At 41.3% G+C, this 14,373-nt stretch overlaps 1 protein-coding gene across 1 annotated transcript in view; it reads left to right on the plus strand.

Annotated features, from left to right (window-relative positions):
• Positions 1 to 14,373, plus strand: part of ndfip2 (Nedd4 family interacting protein 2) — a 104,373-nt gene that overhangs the window by 59,134 nt on the left and 30,866 nt on the right. The window contains exon 5 of the mRNA XM_068034362.1: positions 11,579 to 11,703. Within this exon, the coding sequence (XP_067890463.1) occupies positions 11,579 to 11,703 (125 nt within the window). The remainder of the gene's footprint in view (positions 1 to 11,578; positions 11,704 to 14,373) is intronic.

Below are 14,373 nucleotides of genomic sequence, written 5' to 3' on the forward strand. Positions count from 1 at the left end.
GGCTGGCAGCTCTTGGAGGTGGAGCGGAAGCCACGACCTCAAGCAACTAATTGCCTAATGACCATAATTCGGTTGTGGCTTCCAGGGCCAAAGAAGGTGGGCTTCCTTCCGACTTTCCAGTGGTAGGCAGAGCCACTGCCTCCATGTTAAATTCTGGCCATTGAGTAGAATGGGCCTATACTCTAGAATTTAGAAGCATGAGAGGTGATCTCATTGAAACATCTAAGCTTCTGAGAGGGCTTGATAGGGTAGATGCTGAGAGGCTGTTTCCCCTGGTTGGAGAATCTAGAATTAGGGGTTGTCCATTTATATCTGAGATGAGGAAAAGTTTCCTCACTCAGAGGGTTGTAAACCTTTGGAGTTCTCTACTCCATCAAGCTGTGGATGTCCAGTCGTTAAGTACATTCAAGGCTGAGATAGATTTTTGTACTCTAGGGGAATTGAGGGATATGAGGATTGGGTGGGAATTTAGAATTGAGGTTGAAGATCAGCCAGTGCGGGGGAAGATTAAAAAGTTAACGTGAAAGGACACGGCAATAGTGCAGGGTAGCGATATGGGTAATGATAACCAGAGTGTGACCGGAAGGGACAGAGAGTGCAAATATAAGAGTGCACCAGCAAATAAGGTCAGAGTAGGGAAAAAGGCAAAAAGACAGAATTAAAGGCTCTTTATCTGAATGCTCACAGCATTCATAACAAGATTGAGGAATTGATAGTACAAATAGAAATAAATGAGTATGATCTGATAACTATTACAGAGACATGGTTGCAGAGTGACCAAGACTGGGAACTGAATATTCAGGAGTATTTGACATTTTGAAGGATAGGAAGAAAAGGAGGCGGCTTAGCCCTGCTAATCGAGGATGAGATCAGTACAGAAGTGAGAAATGATTGTGGTTCAGAAAATCAAGATGTAGAATCAGTCTGGGTGGAGTTGAGAATTAACAAGGGAAAGAAGTCACTGGTGGAAGTGGTTTATAGGCCACACAACAGTAGCCACATTGCAGGATAGAGTATACATCAAGAAATAATGGCTTGTAAGAAAGGTAATGTAATAATCATGGGTGATTTTAATCTTCATATAGATTGGCCAAATCAAATTTGCAAAAGTAACCTTGAGGATGAGTTCATGGAGTGTATTCGGGGCAGTATCTTAGAACAATACGTTATGGAACCAACCAGAGAACGGGCTATTTTAGACCTGATAATGTGTAACGAGACAGGATTAATATCATAGTAGAGGATCATCTAGGCAAGAGTGATCAGAACATGATAGAATTTCACATTCAGTTTGAGGGTGAGAAACTTGGGTCTGAAACTCGTACCTTAATGGTAATTAAAAAGGTATGAAGACAGAGTTAGTTACAGTGGACTGGGAAAATAGGTTGAAAAATAATACAATAGATGAGCAGTGGTGGATGTTTACTGAGATATTTCATAACTCAACCAAGATATTTATCATTGAGAAAGAAAGATTCTATGAGAAGGATGCACCATCTATGACTAATGAAGGAAGTTAAGGAATGTATCAAATTGAAAGAAAAAGCTTACCATGCTACGAGGATTAGTGGTAGGCTAGAAGATTGGGGAAATTTTAGAAACCAGCAAAGGATGACCAAAAGAAGGGAGAAATTAGAAGATGAGAGTAAATGAGCAAGAAATATAAATTAGACAATCAGAGCTTCTACAAGTGTATAATAAGGAAGAGAGTAGTTAAAGTAAATGTTGGTCCCTTAGAGGATGAGACTAGGGAATTAATAATAGGAAACAAGAAAATGGCAAAGACATTGAACAAGTATTTTATATCTATCTTGGAAGAAGACGCAAAAAAATACCCCAATAATAGTAGAAAATCAAGGGGCAAAAGGGAGGGAGGGGCTTAAAACAATCATTATCACTAGAGAAAAAGTACGAGGAAAACTAATGGGACTAAAAGCTGACAAGTCCCCTGGTCCTGATGTACTTCATCCTAAGGTCTTAAAAGAAGTGGCTGAAGAAATAGTGGATGCATTGGTTGTAATCTTGCAAAATTTTCTAGATTCTGTCAAGTTCCCAGCAGATTGGAAAACTGCAAATGTAGCATTTTTATTCAAGAAAGGAGGGAGACAGAAAGCAGGAAACTATAGGCCAGCCTAACATCTGCCATTGGGAAAATGCTAGAATCCATTATTAAGGAAGTAGTAGCAGGACATTTAGAAAATCATAATGCAATCAAGCAGAGTCAACATAGTTTTGTGAAAGGAAAATAGTGTTTGACAAATTTATTCGAGTTCTTTGACGATGTAGCAAGCAGGGTGGATAAACGGGAACCAGTAGATATGTATTTGGATTTCCAAAAGGCATTAGATAAGGTGCTATATAAAAGGTTGCTGCATAAGATAAGAGCTCATGGTGTTGGGGGTAATATATTTGCATGGATAGGTGATTGGCTTACTAACAGGAAACAGAGTTGGGATAAATGGGGTGCCATAGGAATCAGTGCTGGGGCCTCAACTATATATGATCTATATTAATAACTTGAATGAAGGGCCCAAGTGTATTGTGGACAAAGTTGCTGACAATTCAAATATAGGTAGGAAAGCAAGTGCTGAGGAGGACACAGTCTGCAAAGGGATATAGTTAGGTTCAGTGATTGGGCAAAAATTTAACTGATGGGGTAGAATGTGGGAAAATGCGAGGTTGTCCACTTTTGTGGGAAGAATAGAAAAGCAGAATATCATTTAAATGGAGAGAGACTGCAGAATGCTGCGGTACAGAAGGATCTGGGTGTCCTTGTACACGAATCACAAAAAGTTAGCATACAGGTACAGCAAGTAATTAGGAAGGCAAATGGAATGTTGGCCTTTATTGCAAGGGGGTTGGAGTATAAAAGTAGGGAAGTCTTGCTTCAACTGTACAGGGTGTGTACTGTGTACAGGTTTAGCCTTATTTAAGGAGAGATATACTTTCATTGGATGCAGTTTAGTGAAGGTCTACTGGGTTGATTCCTGGGATGAAGGGGTTGTCTTATGAGGAAATGTTCAGGTTGCACCTATACGCATTGGAATTTAGAAGAATGAGAGGTGATCTTATTGAAACACCTAAGATTCTGAGGGGGCTTGACAGGGTAGATGCTGAGAGGATGTTTCCTTTCATGGTGGAATCTAGAACTGGGGGCATAGTTTCAAAATAAGAGGTCTCTGATTTAAGATGGAGATGAGGAGGAATTTCTTTTCTGAGGGTCATTAATCTTTGGAGTTCTCTACTCTAGAGAGCAGTGGAGGCTGGATCATTGAATATGTTCAAGGCTGATTTAGACAGATTTTGGTTCTACAGGGGTGTTGAGGGTTATGGGGGGGGGGGAGGGGGGGACAAGCAGGAAAGTGGAGTTAAGGTCACAATCAGATCAGCCATGATCTTGTTGAATGGTGGAGTAGGTTCAAATGCTGTACAGTCTACTCCTGCTTCTATTTCTTGTATTCTTATGGACGAGCCGAACAGGATAGGTTTGGCAGAGTTTTGAGGTAACGAAAACATGGATAAACATTTATGGTGAAGGGGTGGAGGAAGGGTGGAGACGACAGCAGGCCACCTTAGTGATAGAAAAGGTACGGAGTTTGAAACAAAGCTCAGGGTTGAACAGGCTGCCAAGATTAAGAGTATTCTGATTCAGCCAGAGAAAGTGTTTGACAAGGTGGAGTTGAAGTCAGTAGCAGAGCAATGACATTTGTGGTGACTGCTAAAAACAATGGCTTTGGTTTTTGCAATGTTGAAGTAAAGGAAGTTGTGATTCAGCTAGCTGTTGGAATAAGTAGTTTGGAGGGGGAGAAGGAAGTGATGGAGAAGGAGAGCTTTTTTTTTATTGATTCGTGGAATGGGAGCATTGGTGGGAAGGCCAGTATTTATTGTCCATTCTTAATTGCCTTTAACTGAGTGACTTGCTGGGTCATTTCAGAGGGCAGTTGAGAGTCAATCACATTGGTGTGGGACTAATATCACGTTTAGGACAGCAGATTTCCTTCCCAAAGTGACATTAGTGACATACGAAATACGAATTAGGAGTAGGAGTAGGCCACTCGGCTTGAACCTGCTCCACCATTCAATAAGATCATGGCTGATGTGATTGTAATCTCGACTCCACATTCCTGTCTACCCCTGATCACCTTTCACCACCTTGCTTATCAAGCTTCTATCTACCTCTGCCTTAAAAATATTCAAAGATCCTGCTTCCACTGCCTTTTGAGGAAGAATGTTCCAAAGACTCATGACCTTCTGAGAGAAAACATTTCTCCTCATCTTGGTCTTAAATGGGTGACCCCTTATTTTTAAATGGTGACCCTGAGTTCTATATTCTTCCACAAGGGGAAACATCCTTTCCACATTCATCCTGTCAAGACCTCAGGATCTTGTATGTTTCAATCAAGTAGCCTCTTACTCTCCTAAACGCCAGCAAATACAAGCCTAATCTGTCCAACCTTTCCTCCTAAGACAACCTGCCCATTCCAGGTATTAATCTAATGAACCACCTCTGAACTGCTTCCAACGCATTTACATCCTTCCTTAAATAAGGAGATCAATACTGTACACTACTCCAGATGTGGTCTCACTAATGCCCTGTATAACTGAAGCATAACCTCCCTACCTTTGTATTCACTTCCCCTCGCAATCAACAATGACATTCTATTAGCTTTGCGAGTTACTTGTGAACCTGCATACTAACCTTTTCTTGGAGCTCTGCAATCTTTCACCATTTAGATAAAATGCTTCTGTTTTATTCTGCCAAGATGGACAATTTCACATTTTCCCACATTATACTCCATTTGCCAGATCTTTGCCCACTCACTTGACCTATCTATTATCCCTTTGTAGCCTCCTTATGTCCTCTTCACAACTTACTTTCCTACCTATCTTTGTGTCATCAACAAATTTAGCAACCATACCTTCGGTCTCTTCACCTAAGTCATTTATATAAATTTTAAAAAGTTGAGGCTCCAGCACAGATCCTGTGGCACACCACTCGAAAATGACCCATTTATGCCTACTCTCTGTTTCCTGTTCGCTGGTCAATCTTCTATCCTTGCCAATATGTTACCCCACACCATTTTCCATTATAACCTTTGTGGCACCTGATCAAATGCCTTCCAGAAATCTAAGTACAGTACATGAACCAGTTCCCCTTTATCCACAGCACTTGTTACTTCAAAGAACTCCAATAAATTGGTTAAACATGATTTCCCTTTCACAATGCCATGTTGACTCTAAAGGTCTGCTACCTGACCCAAACCCGACGGGACCCAACGACAGGCCTGTCTTCCGGATCCAGCTTTCGGGCTCGGGTCGGGTTGGGCTGGACACGCACAGTAGGTGCTCTGCTGGTAAGTATTGAAATTTTAAAAACTTATCTAAGCTGGGAGTTTCCAGCTTTCTGTCTCCCTCCCTTTTTGAATAAAGGAGTTACATTGGCTATTTTCCAATCTAATGGAACCTTCCCTGAATCTATGGAATTTTGGAAAATTAAAAACACGCATCAACTATCTAGCCACTTCTTTAAGGACCCTAGGATGGAGTCCATCAGTCACAAATGACGTCCTATGTGACAATGATAAAGGCAAACTAATCACTCCTTGTCCTTCTTCCAAAGATCCTTGTCCAGCTGGGTGGAACTGCACTCAACCTGGCTCCATTCTTATCTACCTAATTGTAACCAAAGAATCACCATCAATAGCTTCTCTTCCTGTTCCGTGCAATTAACTCTGGTGTCCCCAAGAATCTGTCCTTTGCCCCTCCTATTTCTTATCTACATGCTTTCCCTTGGCAACATCATCCGAAAACACATCAGTTTCCAATGTGTAGGCTGACAACATCCAGCTTTAGCTCACTACTACCTCTCTCAACTCCTCCACTGTCTCTGAATTGTCAGACTTCTTATCGGACTTCCAGCACTGGGTGAACAGTAATTTCTTCAGGTTAAATATTGGGAAGATTGAAGCCATTGTCTTTGATCCCTGCCACACCCTCTCTACTGACTCCATTGCTCTCCCTGGCAATTGTCTAAGGCTGAAGTTGAGCCTGACTATGCATCTTTCCCCTCCACTTTCTCCCCCCACCAACCTGTTCAGCTCATCTGCTTCTGAAACCCTCATTCATGCTTTTGTTACCTCCAAATCTGACTATTCTAACGCACTCTTGGGTGCCCTCCCACATTCTCCCCTCGATAAACTTGAGGTCATCCAAAACCGGGCTGCCCGTGTCCTTGCACCAAATCCCGTTCACCCATCATTCCTGTGCTCATTGACCTACTCTGGCTCCCGGTTAAGCAATGCCTCGATTTAAAAATTCTCATCCTTGTTTTCAAATCGCTCAATGCCCTGTCCGTTCCCAACTCTCTAATCTCCTCCAGGCGCACAACCCTCCAAGATATCTGCACCCCTTCAACTCCGGTCACTTGAGCATCCCCGATTCTAATCGCTCCACCATTGATGGCTGTGCCTTCAGCTGCTTGTGCCCTAAGCTCTGGAATTCCTATCTAAACCTCTCCATCTCTCTATCTCGCTTTCTTCCTTTAAAAACTCATTAAAACCTATCTCTTTAACCAGGCTTTTGGCTATTTGCCATAATAATGTGGCTCGGTGTCATATTTTATTTTATAATACCCCTGTGAAATGTCTTGGGATGATATGAATGCAACTACTTAGTAAAACTTGGGGAATAATGGACAGAAAATTGTGTCTTAATGCAAGTTGAGTTACAGTCTGCTTTCATGCCCTGAATAGTTTTAGTTCTAGAACTTAATCCTGGTGTATAATGTTTTAAGTATTTAAGTTTGTGGTGTTGTCAAATTTTGCAGTACCATTCAAACAGCTTTAATGGTAAAATGTAATTTGAAATGATTGAGATTAGTAGACTGTTTCTGCCATCTTGTGGAACTTTGAAGAATTGCCATGTAGTCTTGGTGTGCATTACATCCAGCAATTACTGTGAGAAATCCTGTTTTTTCTTCGTTGAAGCAATCCACAAAGTATAACTTTTACAATTCTCTTGTAATTATTCTTCATTCAGATATCCTTCAAACCGTGTCGGAACTTAACTAAGGTTGACTTGGTGCTGGGGGACATGTGCTCAGCGCATTCACTTTGCAAGCTCTTGTTGCTGTGCTGGGCAGTGATGCACACAATCTCTTATTGCTGCCTTGTATTGTGCAGGGACTGCACAATAGTACCAGTTAATTTCCTCCTCAGCTTTTGGAAAGAACTCTGCTGCTAACATTGCAAATTTTTTGACTTTTTGCTGCTGGGTTCCACAGCTTGTGTTTTAAGGAAGGGTACTTAAATGATGCTTTCAATTGTGCATTCGGAGAGAGTAGTACTGTGTCTATTATCTGTTATATTAATAAGCAAGGGGGGAATTCATTCATGCCCACTATCAAGACATATGGTAGCTGGCACATTGTTGCATAGTTCACAGGGTATCTCTCTCACCTCAACATCTGAACATGGTGAATAAAATGACTGGACACAGTATGGAATGTGCTGCATACAGACCTATTCTCTATCCAGAAATCCATCAGTTTGCTGTTTCTGTTCCAGGGCACTACATTGTGCTTGTAAGCTGTTGGCCTCTCTGTTCAGTGGGCGTGGAAGTTTCTGTGCACAGTGGTGCAGTGGTTAGCACTGCAGCCTCACAGCTCCAGTGACCCGGATTCAGTTCTGGGTACTGCCTGTGCAGAGTTTGCAAGTTCTTCCTGTGACCGCGTGGGTTTCCGCCGGGTGCTCTGGGTTCCTCCCACAGCCAAAGACTTGCAGGTTGATAGGTAAATTGGCCATTGTAAATTGCCCCTAGTGTAGGTAGGTGGTAGGAGAATGGTGGGGATGTGGTAGGGAATATGAGATGAATGTAACATTAGTATAAATGGGTGATTGTTGGTCAGCACAGACTTGGTGGGCCGAAGGGCCTGTTTCAGTGCTGTATCTCTAAATAAAAAAATAAAATAAATAAAATCTGATCCAGCATACTACAGAAGGCTGACGAAGAACATTCTAATAACCTCTCATTGACTGAACCTGCTGTGGCTGTTAGATATATTGTCGTATGAGCCAGGCTTGCATTACTTTTTTCTCACTAATAGGTTTGCTCCAATATCTGAATCTTCACATGAAATCAGGGTTAGAATTATGAAATTACAATATAGGAGGAAGCTATTTGACCCATCATACCAAGACTATTTCTTCAACTGATGTATATTCTCTTAATTTCATTTTTTGCCTTTCCTCACATAGTTTTATATTTTCAGAAAGTTAGCTAATTTCATTTTAGATGATTCGCTCTATCTCTGTAGCCACTTCCAGCAAAGCTGTGCTCTAATAAACAACTGTGAACAAAAATTCTATCCTCTTTGTTCATTCTTTTTGCACTAATCCTGAGTTTATGTCTTATTAATTTGGCAGCATTTTTGTTGAATGCTGACTAATTTAATATTCTGAATATGGAACATTAAATATCTAGACGATGTGCATATCATGCTGGCACTTTCATAAACCATTAGCCTCTGCTGCTGTAACAGGAGCACCCTTTGGTCACTTGCCTTGTGCAGGGTGTCTGGAAATTATGTAACTGGTATAGGTTAATCTGGGCATATCGAATCTCTATGCAGCCTTTTGATGCTAGGATACCTGCCATTTGAACCTCTTTGATGTTTCCTTCATATTCTCTCTCTCCCTCCTCCATTCTTATTTTTCTTTCTCAGACTCTCTCTCTTGCTCTCCACTCTTTCCTTAAATTCCTTCCTCTAGTTTCACTCTCTAAAGTGAAATTCTTTCAGCATCTTTTGTTATTTAGTCTATCCCACCCCTCCAACTGTCCCTTCTCTTCCTCCCCCCCCCCCCCCCCCCCCACACTGCCCTACCCGAGAGTTTAAATAGCCCAGGCCTCACTCTGTGATCCCTGTGAAGAATTTCAGGGCAGCATGTAATACGTCCCAGTAGCAAGCATACAGAGTAAAGGCCCTTAGTTATGATTCCTGAGTCTCACTGTTGCTTACCTAAATATTAGGCAGACAAAGCAAGGAAGATCATAGTAGATGCTAAGTCCACATATGGGAATGGTTGAGCTGTTGACTCTCAAAATATCTGAAGTACAACACAAAAGTTTGTACGTGTCTGCTTTTTCCCTCCCTCTGTACTCATTCTCTTGTTTCATACGCTCACTCACTCCTCCTTCATATCCATTTCTCTTTAACACACTTACACCGCCCCCCCCCCCATTGTTTCACTGTTTCTCCACCTTCATAGTTTCTTTTCTCAAACACTCTCATCCTCCAATTTTTCACTTTCCCACCCCAATCCTTCATGCTCTTTCCTCCTTGACTGCAGCATTGTAAACTCTTGAGGCCGTCCCAAATGGCGGAAGAGAACAGCACCACTAAGTGCGGTACATGTATTCATCTCAATAAACTTGCTGAGATCTGGCAGTTATCTGTTTTTTTAATTCCTTTTATTGGCAAGCTAGATCAACTATTTCTGTTGGCAGGTTTCTAGAGGGGCATACTTCACACTAAGAGTATTCCTTTTTATTTATATAGCACTTTTCATGACCACCGGATATCTCAAAGTACTTTATAGCCAATGAAGTACTTTTAAAGTGTAGACACTGTTGTAATGTAAGATACACGGCAGCTAACTTGTGTTTTTGATGTTGATTGAGGGATAAATATTGGCCAGAACACTGGGGATAACTCCCCTGCTCTTCTTTGAAATAATGCCATGAGATCTTTTACACCCACCTGAGAGGGCAGATGGGGCCTCAGTTTGACATTTCATCCAAAAGATGGCACCTCCAACAGTGCAGCATTCCCTCAGTACTGCACTGGACTGTCAGTCTTGATTAATGCCCAAGTCCTGGAGTGGGACTTGAACCCAGAACCTTATGACTCAAAGGCAAGAGTGCTACCAGCTGAGCCATGGCTGACAAACAAGTTTGATATTGGTGGATAAAAGTGATTGTTGTGAAGCTCAGATGAAACGCATTGGAGAATCAGTTGGTACAAATGTCCAACTGAGGCTCCATCTGCCTTCTCAGGTGGGCGTAAAAGATCTCATGGCATTATTTCAAAGAAGAGCAGGGAAGTTATCCCCGGTGTCCTGGCCAATATTTATCTCTCAATCAACATCAAAAACACAAGTTGTCATGAGGGAATACAGGTTGTGAAGCAACAGAACCAATTTTTAGTCAAGGAGCACTGTTTCTTAATTGTGCAATTCTTGACCAGAGTAGCTCATGTAGAAATGTCAAATGGCAAGAAAGAAAAGTGACATGGGCAGCTTAATTGAGCAAAGTGTTGATAGTAGGCCTTCATTTCGACCAGTGCCATTTACAAAGCTAACTGTACTGTCAGCTGAGCAGGACCCAATTTCTTTCTTACTCGCACATATATATTGTAGTGCTAACTAGTTAGCCTCCATCATCCACAGTACCCACTACAAGTGTTCCCTTTAAAATTTAGTTATGCACGGCCAGTTTTCTTTTTAAACAGTGACGGTCCCTTGAGAATTTTTTGCACAGTTGGACACGCGCGTTATTTATCAAGGAACAAGGCCTGCACGGCACCTTCCAGGCTACTGCACAGTAATGCACCCACATGGCATAGTGGGAATGTTGCCCACTATTGATCTGATATTTTGGTTGCTGTCTTGTTGCATGCCGTGGTCTTTTACAAAAGACACAAGACACAAACTGAGTAAATGAGTGAAAAAGGTGTGTGGGAGACGTATAGAGCAAATGGAGACAAATTGAAGTGACTGAGACAAGAGATTTAGAAAAAGAATGAGAAACGGTTAGAAAGAGAAAACTATATAAAGGTAACAATATTTGTTATATATACAGAAAAAGAGGGAGGCAGGGTAAGATGAACAAAAGAACAGAATGGGGGAGACAAAGAATTACCCAGTGAGAAAATCAGACTTGAGGGAGATGCTAGTTTTAAAAAGAAATCCCAAGCAACATTGCAGAAGATGGAATAGTGTGTACTAACTTAAAAAAAAAAGACCAACAAAGATTCTAATAGTTCAACTAAAATATGGAATATTGCTTTTAACATTATTATGGTGCAGTATATTTATTTTGAAACTGAATTGTGACTTGCATATGATTTCATTGAAGATGAGAAAAGACAATTTATATTTAGCTAATTAAAAGTAAATTAAGTGTTAATGCGTGCCTGTGTTATGCAGTTTCAATCATTTATATCTCTCAAACTTGTATTCTACAAGCTTCAGCTTTACTGAAAAAAAAATCACGAACCTCCCCAATGGTTTCATTTTACTTAATGGAGGGGCCTTGCTGAACCAGATTGGTGGCTTGCCAATGTGGACATCATGAGAGACCTGGAAACAGGCCTGATGTCAACACAAGCACAGATCCTTGCATAAAATGGAAAAGAATTGAAGTGTGTGCCTTTCATTCAAGAGCAGAAACCCTCAGTGAAAAACTTAGCCAATTCATTATAACTTGCAGAAATTTTAATATACAGCAGGTGTTTTGGATTCGGTTTATAATTTTTCCAAAATGTTGAAAATTTACAGGTATTTATTTTGGTTTTTTTCAGTGGCATTCCTGTTTAACTGGATTGGCTTTTGTCTGTCGTTCTGCCTCACCAACACCATAGCAGGCCGTTACGGTGCAATTTGTGGGTTTGGATTGTCTCTGATAAAATGGATCCTGATTGTACGGGTAAGTAGCATTTTATTAGATTGTTTCACGAGTGTGTATCGGATCAGTACTGCTGAAATAAATTGTTGGTGCTTTTAAAAAAAAAAAAAAAAAAATTAGCTTGTGGAATTTTCATTAAAAAGCCAGTTGACCTGCCACCTCTCTGCCTCTTCAAAGTTTTCCTAAAAAGCCAAATCTTTATGATCATTTTTTCTTCTCTTAAATCTTTAATGCTAACTGACCAGCTCTCCTTTTCTACAAGCTGCTCTGAAATATTATTCAACATGAATAGTGCTGTATAAGTGTAGGTTAAGTTTTTTTGTTGTTTATTTTTATCAGAACTCCAGATTGTGAAAGTGACAGTTAAATTCCAGAGGTGAGGTGAGAGTGACTGCCCTTGAGTATGGCATCAAGGAGCATTAGCAACATTCAAGTCAATGGGTATCAGGGGAAACTTTACACTGGTTGGAGTCATACCTAGCACTAAGGAAAATTGCTATGGTTGTTGGCGACTGATTATCTCAACCCCAGGGTATTGCTGCCAGAGTTCCTCTGTGCAGTGTCCTAGGCCCAAGCATCTATAGCTGCTTCATCAATGACCTTTCATCCATCATAAGATGTGGGGATGTTAGCTGATAATCATAGTGTTCAGTACCATTCACCAGATGGTACTGAAGCAGTTTGTGCCTGCATTCAACAAGACCTGGACAACATTCAGGCTTGGGGTGATAAGTGGCAAGTAACATTCGCGTCACACAGTGCCAGGCAATGACTATTGTTACGACCGAGGTGGGAGGAGTGCACTGTCTTTTCTAGTTTCAATTCTTCACAGGTCACAACATATATTTAAATGTTTACCTAGTTACTGATGTAGTCAATCGTATACTCTACTCTTTATCCCAGAATAACATATACCAGCCAGGTTTCTTGTATAAACAACAACTTTATCAGTTTATTATAAAACAAGACTTAACCAGTAATGAAACAAAACATTAACACACAGATTGAAATATGAAAGTACCCTTTTACCTTAGCTCTTCCCCCTCCCCGCACGTGCGCACACACAGAGACACACAAACACACACCCTCACTGGCTAACTAAAAAATAGAGATTTTCTCTTTAGAACTCCGTTACAAAAAAAGATTAAAAAAGAATATTTTGGCCAAATATCTGCTAATTCTTGAAGACAAAAGAGAAGATATGGAAAGATGTCAGATGTCCTTTGTTTTGGTTTGGTGGCCCAAGTATGCATAGACGCCTGTCACTGGGATCTTTCCAGAGAAGTTCTTTTCAGGCGATGTTGAGGATCGGTTTGGCAGGCTTTTCAGGAGAAATGCAGCATCAGTTTCTCTATTTCTTACACTTGATTCTCAGGAAGTTTTCAGAGATGGAAAAGGGTGCTGATGGTGACTGCTACCTTGGCTGGTTTTCTCCAACTGCCTTCAAAACAGTTCACACCCCAACACACTGTCCAAAGCGAAAACAAAACCTCAAGAGTCAAGCCTCCTGACTTCTATAAACCTTGCCGTCACTTCTCCGTAACCATCTCCCCCAAGTCAAAAAGCCTCTGCTGAGTATTTATCTGAAGACAGGTGACTTCCAGTAAATGTTGTTTTCAAACAAGAAATCTCGGTGTCCTTTCAGTTACCCCAGTGAAAAAACATCCATGGAATCCTTTTCAGTTTTCCCAAATAAAACAATGTCCATAATTCTAAAATGCATGAGTCTTCAAAAAAAACTTTACAAAAAATGTAGAAGCACTGTCATAACACCATCTCCACCAAGAGAGATTCTAATCGTCTCCCCTTGACATTCAATGGCATTACCATTGCTGTATCCTCCACCAACATCATCCTGGGGGTTACCATTGACCAGAGACTTAACTGGACCAGCCATATAAATACTGTGCCAACAAGAGCAGGTCAGAGGCTTGGAATTCTGCAGTGAGTAACTCTCCTCCTGGCTCTCCACTTGCCTGGATGAGTGCAGCTCCAACACTCAAGAAGCTCTACACCATCCAAGACAAAGGAGCTCACTTGATCAGCACCCCATCCACCACCTTGAACATTCACCCTCCACCACTGGCGCACAGTGACAGCAGTGTGTACCATCTACAAGATGCACTGCAGCAACTCACCAAAGCTCCTTCAACAGTACCTTCCAAATCCGCGACCTCTAACACCTGGAAGGGCAAGGGCAGGAGATGCATGGGAACACCACCACCTGCAGATTTCCCTCCAAGTCACACACCATGCTGACTTGGAAATATATCTGTTACTGGATCAAAATCTTGGAACTACTTCCCCAACAGCTCTGTGGGTGTACCTACACCACATGGACTGCAGTGGCTCAAGAAGGCAGCTCACCACCACCACCACCTCGAGGTCAATTAGGGATGGGCAACAAATGCTGGCCTTGCCAGTGATGTCCACATCCCATGAACAAATTTTTAAAAAAAATTAAGGCAAGATATGTGATACAATATGACAAGTAAGAGAACCCCTGACATAGTTTGCATAAAACGGCAGAGATTGTGGAAAGAATGAACAAGTGGCAGTTTATTTTAGTAGAGAAAGGTCAAACTCAGCTCTGGATCAATACAAATGGCTACAGAAAGAATAGGTTTTGGTATTCTTGATTGTAAATGTCTGGGACTGATGTTACTGCAGCACAAGCAGCTGTAGCATTCT

The sequence above is a fragment of the Heterodontus francisci genome, chromosome 6, assembly GCF_036365525.1.
Source record: "Heterodontus francisci isolate sHetFra1 chromosome 6, sHetFra1.hap1, whole genome shotgun sequence".
Lineage (NCBI taxonomy): Eukaryota > Metazoa > Chordata > Chondrichthyes > Heterodontiformes > Heterodontidae > Heterodontus > Heterodontus francisci.